This window comes from Ictalurus furcatus, chromosome 17 (genome assembly GCF_023375685.1).
Source record: "Ictalurus furcatus strain D&B chromosome 17, Billie_1.0, whole genome shotgun sequence".
Taxonomy (NCBI): domain Eukaryota; kingdom Metazoa; phylum Chordata; class Actinopteri; order Siluriformes; family Ictaluridae; genus Ictalurus; species Ictalurus furcatus.
In genome coordinates, this window is record NC_071271.1 from 16,123,825 (window position 1) to 16,136,417 (window position 12,593).

The following is a 12,593-nucleotide window of genomic DNA, read 5'->3' on the forward strand; positions in this document are numbered from 1 at the left end:
GGTTAGTCTTACTTTGCAGACTGTATAACCCAGGCTTTATATTAACTCTGTTCTTAATTGAATAGAAATTTGGATTGTTCAACAAAGAGAAGCTAGCTTACTAAAACTGGGCATCCTAGCTAATTTTGCCTGTATATGGGTTGTATTGAGGCTCTGACATTTTACAGTGTTGCTTTTTTTTTTTTTTACACGACTTACTATAATTTTTTTAGTTAGACTCAGTTATATTCCAAACAGAAACTGATTCTGAGCAATCCAATTTTATTTTTGCCTTTATAAATAGGTAGAAGACATCTCATTCTGTTCTAAGATATTAGCTGTCACTCACCTTTGAGACCCCCACAATGTCTTTTCACTATATTTGGAGCTTAAAATTCTAAATATTCCTTTAGGAAACATTGCATTGTACAGCCTTGGTTTCTAATTGGGGATTGAACAGACAGGGAAACAAGGTGGATACTGCATTATATATTGTAACAGTATCTTATAAATGATAAGGGACAGTGAGAGATTAGCTGTTACCATGATTCAGGCTTTCACAGGGGGCCCACTTGTGGTCTGCAACTTGAGAGGTATGATTGGAGTGAGGGGTGGGATGGGGTGGGATGGGGTGGTGGCAAATAGAATGTTGCTTTGGGACCCCAAAAGATCAGAAATGGCACTGATGGTAAGACTAATAGATTCCAGATTGTACCAGGAAATTAAAGTTCAGGATATCTGTCTGTGATCTAAAATGAAAAGTGACTGTGCCATACGGCATGTCAATAATCCAAAGTACTGGAATAAACCAAGAGTGGCTAGTTGAGGTCCACTGAAATGCTTTTGCATGGTATGAATCAGGCTATTAAAGCAAGACATTAAAAAGATTTCATAGAAGGGAATGGTGTTAATATGCAATAAATACTAAATATATGTACTCTTACTACTTATATGAGCACTAAACTGGCCAGTGGTGGCTCAGTGGTTAAAGGCTCTGAGTTACTGATCAGAAGGTCAGGAGTTCAAGCCCCAGCACTGCCAAGCTACCACTGTTGAGCCCTTGGGCAAGGCCCTTAACCCTCAATTGCTCAGTTGTGTAAATGAGATAAATGTAAGTTGCTCTGGATAAGGGTGTCTGCAACATGCTATAAATGTAAATGTAAATCTCTTACATGCATTCTTGCTACACTAACAGGGTTTTAGCCTGGTGGTAGTCTTGACCTTTTGAACTAGCTTGAGGATATGGTCTTGATGGAGCTCTAGATAAGTGACATCTGCTAAATGTTGTACATTTCAACGTAAATGTAACGCACATGCTTTTTCATTCAATGACCTTGAATGTGCATTTAAAGATGGAGCAATGTAAAATGTGGTGTAAATAAAATTTCTCATTTCTCACCAGATCACATTTTCAGCCATTTTCATCACTCCAATCAATTGATTACAAAATATCATACAAAATAGAATACAAAATATGGTCACTAATGTATAAATAGAATCTGCTTTTAATCATTAAGTGAAAATCAGTAAGACATTCCCATTAACACAATGCTTCAAAGTTACCTTTAGAACGGTAGGTTTTGATCTGGTGTGAAATTAGGGCACTCTATTCTGTTTGTAATCAGTAACATTTTGATGGCTAGATGGACCCTCTTTTTTTTTTTTTTTTACTTGTTTGTATATCTGCGTGATGCAGGTTTTCCTTTTCCACCAAAGCTGAGAAATCACAGTGCAGAAGGGCAGTGCTGAACACTTGCTTATATGTTATTTGAAATGTCAAAGATTCTTTCCATAGAATTTAGGTCAGTTTTAAACTTTGAGATTGTTCAGACAATATACACCTTACCGCCCCTGCAATACAGTCTACACTCCACTCACATACAGAAGGGATTATAGAAACATGAAGTTTAAGTAACTGATTGCACCTGAAGGGTGTAAACGAAGTATGAAAAACTATTGGGTGACAAAGGATTCCTTACATAGTAATCACATTTATGCAAATTTTAATTATGGTACCATCTATATTCAAATACACATATACACCTTGGAGAATTTCAAACATTTCTAGTGTTCTTTTAACATTTTCTCCAGCTCGTCTTGCCAGTCAAAATGACAATCCTCCTCGAAATCCCTGCGAATAGAAAAGAAAAGAGAAGTTGTTAAAACGGGAAACAAAAAAGGAGGGGGAAATAGGGAAATGAAAAAGGGAAGAGAGTGGTCTTTTTTCTTTTTCTTTTTTTTAAATTGGCTCACGTGTCTTCATCATCTGAACGGGGTTCCAGTCTGTTCTGGTCAATGTGAACTTCCTCCACTCCGTCTGGAACATCATCATTCTGCTCTACAGCCAATGGACAAAACAGAGCTTCAGCACCTGCAACACACACACACACACACAGACACACACACAGACACACACACAGACACACACACAGACACACACACAGACACAGACAGTCCTTGGTTTCAAAACCTCTCGATACCAGATAACTATGCCTCTGTGCATTAATCTGGGTCTTGGCCTGAGTTTCAGAACAGTGTCACTTCCCAACAAGTTGATAAACTGAATTATGAAATAACTGAAGTTTAAGAGAAAGGCCACACCTGAAGCTCCACCTTCTTCCTACTTAACTTCCCAGAGATTCCCGCTCTCCGCTAGTGATTCATTTTCCGCACCCACAACCTCTCTAGCTCTTCCCCAACGGTCTTTAAAGATTGTGCAAAGCAGAAGCTGCCCAGAACTTCTCCCCATTTTACAATTTCACAATCACTCATGTCTTTGAGTTGTGGCTCTGGTATGCAATTACAAGATACCACCACCAGTCACTGCTGTACCTGAGATTCACAAGTATCACAACTCACACGCACTTACTATTTACGTGGATGGTGTAGGTATTGAAGGCTGTGCTGAGAGGAGCTTTCTCCAGGAGGCTCAAAAGTCTTTCAGGTGGATCCTTGTCCCATTGCCTTCTCTCCTGTTTCTGCATTTCTAGAAATCCTTCCCCTATATTAGATCAGTGGGTAGAATGTAAACTTCCTCCACAATGTTTTACTAGCACATTATTATAGTTTTGCTTCATGTACTGAAATTACAAAGTTCCACACACCTGGACAAATAGCAGCTCATTATACTAGTAAGAGTACACTAGAGTCAGAGGTTCACTAATACACTGGTGTAGTTTAAAGTCTTAGATGAAGTAGAGAAACACCTCAAAGAACAAAAAAACACTTATAAAGTAGGCATGCTTCAATTATACTAACTAAAAGGTCAAATGCATGGTGGACAGGGACAAGTTAGTAGTGTAAATGGTAGACAGAGGTTTAAAGGTGGGAAATGCAAAAATAAATAAAAAATAAAAAATAGAGTAGCTTGCTGCACCTTTTGTGGAGTCAGACCCCTGTGTGGTTGCCGTGTCACCAGAGCAAATGATGTCAGCATTCCTAAGGACCTGCAGCACTGTATTGGAGGGTTCTTTTGGCCACCTCTTTCGGGTAGCTACGTTGCCCCCCTGATTCTCAGACGGATTTCTGAAACTAGTGTCTGAGCAGGAAATAAATCACTCGGTTTGTCACTGACCCTCTCCAGGACAGCGCTATTACTTCACCAATAAACATACTCTACAATACACAGCTGCAATATTGCAGCCAATCACAGTCAAATGATAAAAGTAAAAAGAAAAAAGAAGTCACAGTATTGTATCAGTCCTGCTGGTACAGTAAGTACCTTTAACTGTAGATGTGTTTAATAAGCTCTTCTGGCCCAGAAACATTGCCACTTTCTCTCCTTCTTCTTTTTTCCACTGGTTTACTCGTTTCTCTGGTAGTTCCTTGCTTTCTTTCTTGGGCAGTTCCTTACAAATAATATGAATGGTACCATTAATGTGTATGTCCTTGTCCCTTGTACCTTTTGGTTATATGAACATAAATGTAGGAACATCACTAAGACACCTAATTGGAACTAAATTGGACTGTTTATTGGAATGTTTCGTGGTACATTCATGTTGTTCGTACCTGGGCACTACCTGACGGTGTATGTTATCAAAAATGTCCAATATGGCAATTAATCAGTGAAAATAAATAGGTAGCAGTTAGCACAGAGAGATCAGCTTTTATTTTTTTTATTTATACACTTTTTAAAATGATGTATTTATCAATATATAGCAGGTGTTTTTAACTGTGTTGGTGTCTTTGCGTGGAGTCTGAATGAAATCTTTAAATGCTATTTAAATTCCCTTCTGGATGTAACCAGACATTAAAATGCTATTTTAACTTTTGGTTGAGATACATGCAAAAGTGAAACATAGTTCAGTTCAGCGAAAACCGAAATCAAAGTGTAGTACCTCTTCAGATATGTGTTTGTGGAGCAGTCTGGACACACGGTGGGAGCTGAGGATGGTGTGTATGGAAGGCCTGTCTCTCGGGTTGGTCTTAAACATGTGTTTAATCAAGTAGTGAAGCTCATAGGGAAGGTGACTGGGCAAAGGCGTGTATGTCCCACGACACACTTTCAAAATCAGACTCTTCCAGCTACGGGCCTCAAACTTAAACCAGAGCAACAGAGAGTAAACATCAAAGAGGTCAGAGATTATATTCCATAATCATTCATTGGCTCATGAGACCGAAAAGGTAAACGTACACACCGGATGACGTAAAGTGCAGAGTTCATAGAGCACACAGCCTAAAGACCAGATATCACTGTAAAACACATACACAGTATGGTATGAAGTACTTTGTCCAATTTGTTACACAGATATATGAGGTGTGACAGACTAAACTGTATGTTCTGTACCTCTTGTTATTGTATGGTTGGTTGTCCCAGATCTCTGGAGAAACATAGTATGGAGTTCCAACATAGGTCTGGGCATAACCTTTAGCACTGGTGAATATCACAACATAACTGTGTCATTATTAAGATCTGTCAGATGTCACTTTCACCCTCTTTGACTTACTAAACAAAACAAAAAGCAAGCTTTTCAACAGATTACCTGTTAAGAGCACATGCCGAGCCAAAATCTCCCAGTTTGATTGTGCCGTGGTCCGTCAGGAATATGTTCTAAGAAATTTTTTTTTTTAAATGTTGCAAGAGAACTTGGACAATGAACAATAATAATATGAGCAAATATCAGAGTTTAGTCTGCACTATAACATGTATGGTGTCCATTTCTTACAACTATCATTTTTTGTTGTTTATTATACAACTTCTGTCAATCACAGCGACACACTTCCCTCTTCCCAGAATCTGATTCAACAAGATGGTAAAGTCCATTTAGACTATGTTTTAATCCAGTTCATAGTTGGATCATATCACAATATAACACTTTCAGAGTGTTTAAGATGCAACAATATTTAAAATTGGTGCAGTGTTTCAGTTTGAAAAAAACTGAACACTAATGAATTAATGAATAAACAAGATCTGATGTGATTAAAGAGTATTTGTGGTCAGTGATATTGACTTAGACATTATATTTACATATATTCATTTGAGTAACAGTTTTTCCCCCACAGTACCTTTACATGTAATATGAATGTGTAAGCAAGTTAAGTGGGGGAAAACGTTTACTTCATAAAAGCATGAATATATGCAACACAGAAACCCTAACAGAATACATAGCTGCTGTTTTTTTACCTTCGATTTTAAATCTCGGTGAAGCACTCGTTTTTCGTGAATGTGCTTTGTGCCCAGACACATCTGTGAAAACCACCTGAGTATCTACAAAGACAGATCATGACTACACACCAAATCTGTCCTGAAAAGATCAAAAAATATCTACAAAATATTTTTCAATGCATTTTGTTATTTATATTGAAATAATGATTTTACCACATCGTCACGGAACAGAGAGCCGTTTTGCTGCTTCATTCTTTGAAGAAGATCACCTTCGCTACAGAACTCCATAACAATGTACAGATGGCCATCGTCTGCAGCGTGAGAGAGACCAGACAGAGAGAATGAAAGTGAAATAAGTCATCATGTATGGGTCTAGGTCTCCAGATGTCAGTCCACAGAGGCAATAGACTCAAAAGAATATGAAATTCACATAATGAAGCTGTTTGTAATTTTATGCTGCCCCCTACAGTATATGAGGCATTTTGTGTTTGAAATACATTAATAGGACAAGCCTTGCTCTTCCACCATCAAAGTTATGCATACCTTGCCTATCTATAATTTCCAGAAAACAGGAAAACCTATCAACACAAGCATGAGATAAATACACTAGTCAGATCCATTGCAAAAAAAGTATTGTTGAGATATGATTGTTATAGGGTTAGGAACATTTAAATATCACCTGAAGTGGCCATGTTTCTTGAAACTACACCCGTTCTTTTAATTTCTGCTTTTTTAAAGTGCTTTTTACTTGGTTCTCAAACAAAATCACATATATCCTCTCTTGGCATAGTAATCATTTAGCCTATGCATTTTCAATTTTCAAGGGAAGCAAAAGTGGCCCCAAAGAAAATGCATTTGTACAGGGACCAGAAATCTGTCAAACGCCATGTGTGTGGATTCAGAGAGATGTCTGTAAACAAACTAACATCCAGTTAAACCCAAGTGCACAGCTAGGACACTAAAACAGGGTTTGGGAACCAAAGGCTCGCGAGCCATATGGCTCTTTCAGTCATTGCCTATGGCAACGGCAGGAGAAAAAATTCATAAAAACGATCACGAATAAGAAAAGCCAGTGTGTCAATTCAGTTTAAACACTACATATTTTAAAATATTACATAATTCATAATCGATGCTTGTTGTATACAAACAGACCAAATGGGACAAGTAGTAAGTTTGTGTAGGACAATGTGGGACATAATTTCCACACCCAAAGGCCTACCATTTTGATGCCTATCTAAATGAAAAAAACTAAACAAAACAAAAAAAAAACATTTGCACTTAGCCTTGTATCAAACAATGCAACAAAGAGAAATATTACTGTATAAAACAATTAAGTGGGAAAAAAAAAAGGATTTCTATGGCTTGACCTCATGTGTGTCTAGTTGGAGTGAAATCTGACAGTCCTTTGATGCAAGTATAGGTCTCTGCAGAACATAAATGGGCGTTTCCCAATCAGTGTTCAGTCTTCAGACCGGACAGGCGTTGTTCAACCATCCAATCAACTACGGTTATTACAGTTAGGGTAATTTTTATCAAATCAGGTAGTTGAAAACACCTATCCCGGTTTGACGCCCAATAATTGGAAAACACCTTTTTTTGTTCTGCAGAGACACCATACTACTTTGATGAAAGGCTTCAATACTTTCTTCACAGCCATTGGATGAATGTCATGTTTGGCCCTGCCCCCTGGGATCTATCGGTTCGATAGCGATGTAACTGATGTTTTCCGTCCATTTCAGTTTATAACATACTGAAATATTACCGTAGAAGCATGAGAAAAAAAATTAATAAAACTTTAGTGTAAAGCCCTGTTCACACCTGGACGATATTCACGTGAAAAACTGTCCGTTTAATGCCCAGTGGCTGTCAGTGAGAGTGTTCACACGCAGGAGTAAAACGCGTGGCATCAAAGCGTCACATTTTTTAACATCGAGGAGTTGTTGTTTTTTTTGTTTTACTCACCACGATAAAAAGTGTCCGCCAATGAGATTCACGCTTTCGTTCACGTGACCGGAGCCGCTGAAGTTACATAAAAGTACGACTTGATGGCGCTCAAGTACAAAACTGTATCGTCTTACCGACGAAGAAGAAGCTGAAAATGAAGACGAAGATGCAAGCATCCACCATTTTAGTGAGAGAGCATAAGTGACTTGAAATAAAATGCTCACTGCTAATAAATCCTTCTGCCTACACACAAACACAAGGTGTCCTCTGAAAGCACCAGATTCAAAATTACACTCTAAATACTGTATAAGTGTATTTATTATGTTGTGGCTATTTTTTGACGACACTGAAATGCAAGCATATATTCTAAATGATCCATTTAATTCTTTCAGTGTTGTTTTCTACACTAAACAGCATTGTTTGTTTCTTTGTCTCTTCCCTGCAAATGATAATCCGCTGATTGATAGTAATTCTATTTTGCATCTGGCATATTATATTTATTTATATTATATTCATAAGTATTCTTGACCTCTTATTCAAATAGCTAAGTGCCCCATTATTGCGTTGTGTATTATCATATTGACCACAAAAAATGATTATTCATACTCAACACCATCAATTTGCAGGAACATTAACATTTTTGGGTACAATAATAGTTGCCTTATACCCACCCCGTCCCAAAAAAAAATTGATTAAAAAAAATTAAATAATCTGGGTCTTCCCATAAGTGTGCGAATGCTATTGCTGTGACTTTGATATAATTCAAATAATTACTTATTTAAAATACTCTTTAAAATGAGAACTTTAAGGATTTATCTTTAAAGAAGTATTTGTTGCAGTGGCCAAATCACCAAATACCTTACATTTCACAAAAGTGCATATGTGCTTTAGCGAGTTCGCAAAAAGTGTGTGAACAACTTAAAGGTAAATACTGGCTCTCTTCTTATTCTCAGTGATGAGCGGGTGTCAGAAACAGAAAGCTGTGCAGCGCCACTTTGTGTACCGAGGTATTTCTGCTTTTCAGTAAGCGCCATCTACTGTCCGGGAGTGAATTTACACTTTCATTCATCCTGTCACCCGTGTTTAACGCCTGGGTGTGAACACACACAAAAAAAAAATGCGCTGCAAAAAACGGACCAGTGTGAACAGGCCTTAATACTTTCCCAGATTCGGGTAGGGAATGAGAAAGCTGGTGGGCTCTTTCTGTCTTTTGAGACGTCCGTCTCTCCTGTTTTTATTCTTGCCTTGGCTAACTGCAACACCAGAACAGTCATTAGTATAATTCCCCATAGGGGTCCAATCCTTACCACTTACCTTCTCCGGCTCTGCCCTCCATTCACAAACCGGCGCTGGAGCACGCTACGTTCAAATTTGAGTTAACTCTAATTCCAATCAAAATGTGGGACATCATCTCAAGTTGCGGGATGCGGGACAAAGGACTAAAATGCTGTGCATTACAACACAAAGCGGGACGTCTGGCTACCCTATGTAAACACCAACCTGTGGCACAACAAGCTCCAATTTCATTGGACAATGTGGAATGGAGTGGTAATTTCCCGGAATAATTAATAAATTTACATTTATTCATTTAGCAGACGCTTTTATCCAAAAGCGACTTACATATGAGGAAATACATACATCAAGCAGAGAACAATACAAGTAGTGCTAACTGCTAATTATGAATCTTTCATGATCATAAATCAGTTGAAAATATCAGTCTGTTTTCAGTTTTTCAACAAAATCAAAAAAAAAGACGTTCGTATAGTTATTTCCAGTCCAAACAGACAGATGAATCTGCATATTTGGAAGTAGCATTAATGGTAAGTAGTGTTCAGGTTACTCGCACTTATGTACTGCATCATGTATTGATTTACCATATGATGAAATTATCATATCTGGTTAAATGAAGTCAAAGTGCCACCTACAGGCCTATTAGGTGAAGTGCAGGCTACTAGGTCAAGAACACGCAGAATGTGAAATAGCCTTTATTACCATACCACTTTTTTTGTTATAATTATGCAATAATAATAAAGATAATAACTAGAATAATGAGACATTAAAAAAAAGTTTTGAAAATTTACTTTTCTCTGGCTCTTTAAAGAAAAAAAAAATTTTTTTTTTTTTTTTTTTTTTGCTTTCATGTCTGCCAGCAGAAAAGGTTCCCGACCTCTGCATTAAATTGTGTCAGTGCAGTAAGTTTATCCACAGAGAGACCCACAGGAACACACTCAACTCCAACTTCCAGAGAATAACTTGGTGTTAGGGGAGAAAATCTGTAGTAGTACAGGTTAAAAACGTGGCTGAAAGATGCTTTCGCTTGACTAGAATGCTAAAACGTTTAAAACAAGCCCATGCACAAGATACAGACCTTCAAATGACTCTCTGAAAGCCACAATGTTTGGATGCTTCATTTTGGACAGGAGCACCGCCTCTCTGCGCGCGCTCTCCATTCCGCCCTCTGCCTGCGTGTGCATTGAGAACCGACACATAAACAAGATATCCATCACCTTTAATAGGCTATCTATCATTATTATTATTTCAAGATGGCAGCGAATGTTACCTTTGGCAGTCGTATTTCTTTCATAACCCATTTTACTTTGTCCCTTTTGGGTTGAACCAAGAGCGCACGCCCGAAAGATCCTTCACCGATGACTTTAAGAACCGTGTACTGATCCATTACAATAAAGAAAGAAAGAAAGAAAGAAAAAGGCTTTTTACAATTTCCAAAAATAAAAACTATTCAAAGGTAACCGACTCATTATATTAGATTTATTTGCATAAAGCAGGCACCGAAGACCAGAACAATCAGAAATCAGTGCTTGCGTTATTCTTTGTTTATTATCTGTCCCAACCGACGAGAAGCGAGAAAGAAAAAATGACATTAGATTAGTGGGCTGTCTGGGAGATTATAACACGAGACACGATAAAGAAAGCCTATTTAACCTGTAACCTAGTGAAACTAATGAAAGGAGCTGGTGCTTTATCGTGTAACACTACTTCCGCGTTATTTTTGTGACGTACGGTGTAATGGGCGTGGCCTCTGCTGTCCTCAGCTCAGCTGTAAACTACGAAAAAAAAAGTTCGGGTTCTTTCTTACAGTTAACCTAATTAATGTTAAAGTCGGTTGCCGAGTAGATTAATCAAACTATTTTTTTCAACGTATCGGTGATAAATAAACAAGTGTTCCGGAGAATTCAGGTAATCTGTTTCTATTTCAGTGCGCATGTGCGAAATCATGACGTCATCCCATGTTTCTACTTAGATCCACGTGGGTTATCATTTTGGTGCTGGTATTGTCTGATCTTCATGGTCATTTGGTTCAATCTGTTTATAGATTAGTTTGTAATTATACACATGCTTTAAAGTATAGAATGCATTGCTTTCAGAGGCTTTGTTGATCGATTGCTTATTGTTAGTCAGATAAACTTGCTAATTGCAGACTTTCAGCATCTCTGAGTAACAGCTAGATTTAATGCTCAATTGAAACTGTAATTGCAGGGTTCTTCAAAGACAATTTTCTTTCCCCCTCCCTTTTTTTCTTTTTTTTGGGGGGGGGGTGCAGGTATAAATTATATTGCACAGTACAGTAATTAGTCTTTTTATTTTCGGTTCCTCATCTCAGTTACACACGAGGCTTTTTATCTCCTTGAAAAGTGGTTTTGCGGTAGTATGTAGTAGCTAGATTGCCTTTATGTCTGACCTTTATGAAACTAACGTATCTACTTCACAGTTTCATTCAGCAAGCCTCGTCCATACTCAATTCTTTCACATGCCACAGAGAGAACTGACTTACCTGGTACTGCTGAAAAAATGCGTACACCATGTTTTTCCGATTTTCAGCTGTCCAGTTTGCGCGAGCCAACTGATACCTGTCCTTGGCTGACAGGAGTAGAACCAAATGTGGCCTTCTGCTGTTGTTGCTCATTTACATGTTGTGTGTTTTGTGATGCTTTTCTGCTCACCAGGTTTGTAAAGAGTTTACAAGGTTGAGTTAATGTAGGCTTCCTATCGGACTCTTCACCATGTTGAAAAAAAGAAAGTTTAATAAAGGTTAAAAAATAAATAAATAGTAGAGTATTGTGTTCCAGGTTGTTGCTAGGGTTTGGGGCAATTAGAGGTGAAATGTTTTTGTGTTTTGGGCATATAGAATTCAGTGGGATATTTATTTGGGGGTATTTAGAAGTATTTGTAGGTTTAGTAATATTTCACAATTTTTAGGCATGGGAAGATTTTTTTTTACTTTAAATAGGAGAGTCTCATTTTGACTAATTAATAATAGAATGAGAACTTGTGAAGACAGTTTGACCTATTTTCCCAGTATGTGTATGAATTTTGAATGCAATGACATGAGTCACACACTACAGTCAGGAGATAAACACCTAGCCTATTTGTTTTTTCATGTTGTTTTCCTTTTATTAACAAGGGAGTCAATGTAAATTTTTTATTTTATTGAATAAGGCGAACAGGGTCAGGATTTAACTTTTAACTTCACAAAGCTCTTGTTTTTGTTGTTTGAACTCCCAACCTTCATATGAGTAGCCTAAAACCTTAATCACTGTACCACCACCTTTCAAGGGAAGGAATTACAAGGAAGAGAACACGCTGTGTTCAGGTGAGGAGGTGTGGGAATAACCTCCTGTAACGGGACCCAAAATTCTTATTGGCACCCCTGTGATGGCCACTCATTAATTTCATTAATCCTGAGTTAAGCCCAAAGATAGCTAGCTATTCATAGGCTGAATAAGTGTGAAAAAGTTGTTTTTCACTAAAATGACCCATTTGGGTTTTGTGTGTACACTAACACTTCATGTTAAGAACCTTTAATTATCCATGAACCCTTGAAGAACCATTTTTTTTACCAAAATGTGTAGCAAATCACTGACAATTCTTACTGGTGTACAGTCACCAGATGGCGCAAAAGGCATTGAAATTAAAAGAACCCATCAGTAGAGTGTTGGGCTGCATTGTCCATGAAGAAATTACATTTCTACTCTTAAAAAACATAGGAGAGAAGAATATAAATATGATATAAATTCTGTTCTAAAATTTACATGCCTTTGCTAGT

At 37.7% G+C, this 12,593-nt stretch overlaps 1 protein-coding gene across 2 annotated transcripts; it reads right to left on the minus strand.

Annotated features, from left to right (window-relative positions):
- Positions 1 to 1,965: 1,965 nt before the first annotated feature.
- Positions 1,966 to 10,495, minus strand: nek3 (NIMA related kinase 3). 2 transcript variants are annotated; one of them, XM_053646380.1, is made up of 13 exons: positions 10,089 to 10,495; positions 9,897 to 9,990; positions 5,798 to 5,895; positions 5,603 to 5,686; positions 4,962 to 5,029; positions 4,766 to 4,852; positions 4,617 to 4,671; positions 4,317 to 4,517; positions 3,707 to 3,827; positions 3,356 to 3,517; positions 2,849 to 2,980; positions 2,233 to 2,350; positions 1,966 to 2,110 (listed from the first exon to the last, which is right to left on the minus strand). In XM_053646380.1, exons 1-13 carry the CDS (start codon positions 10,203 to 10,205, stop codon positions 2,044 to 2,046), a joined length of 1,404 nt encoding a protein of 467 aa, XP_053502355.1. In that variant the 5' UTR covers positions 10,206 to 10,495; the 3' UTR covers positions 1,966 to 2,043. The 2 variants fall into 2 exon arrangements, with proteins under 2 accessions (XP_053502355.1, XP_053502354.1); XM_053646379.1 differs by having other exon boundaries at positions 3,701 to 3,827; positions 10,089 to 10,493.
- Between the last annotated feature and the right edge of the window lie 2,098 nt (positions 10,496 to 12,593).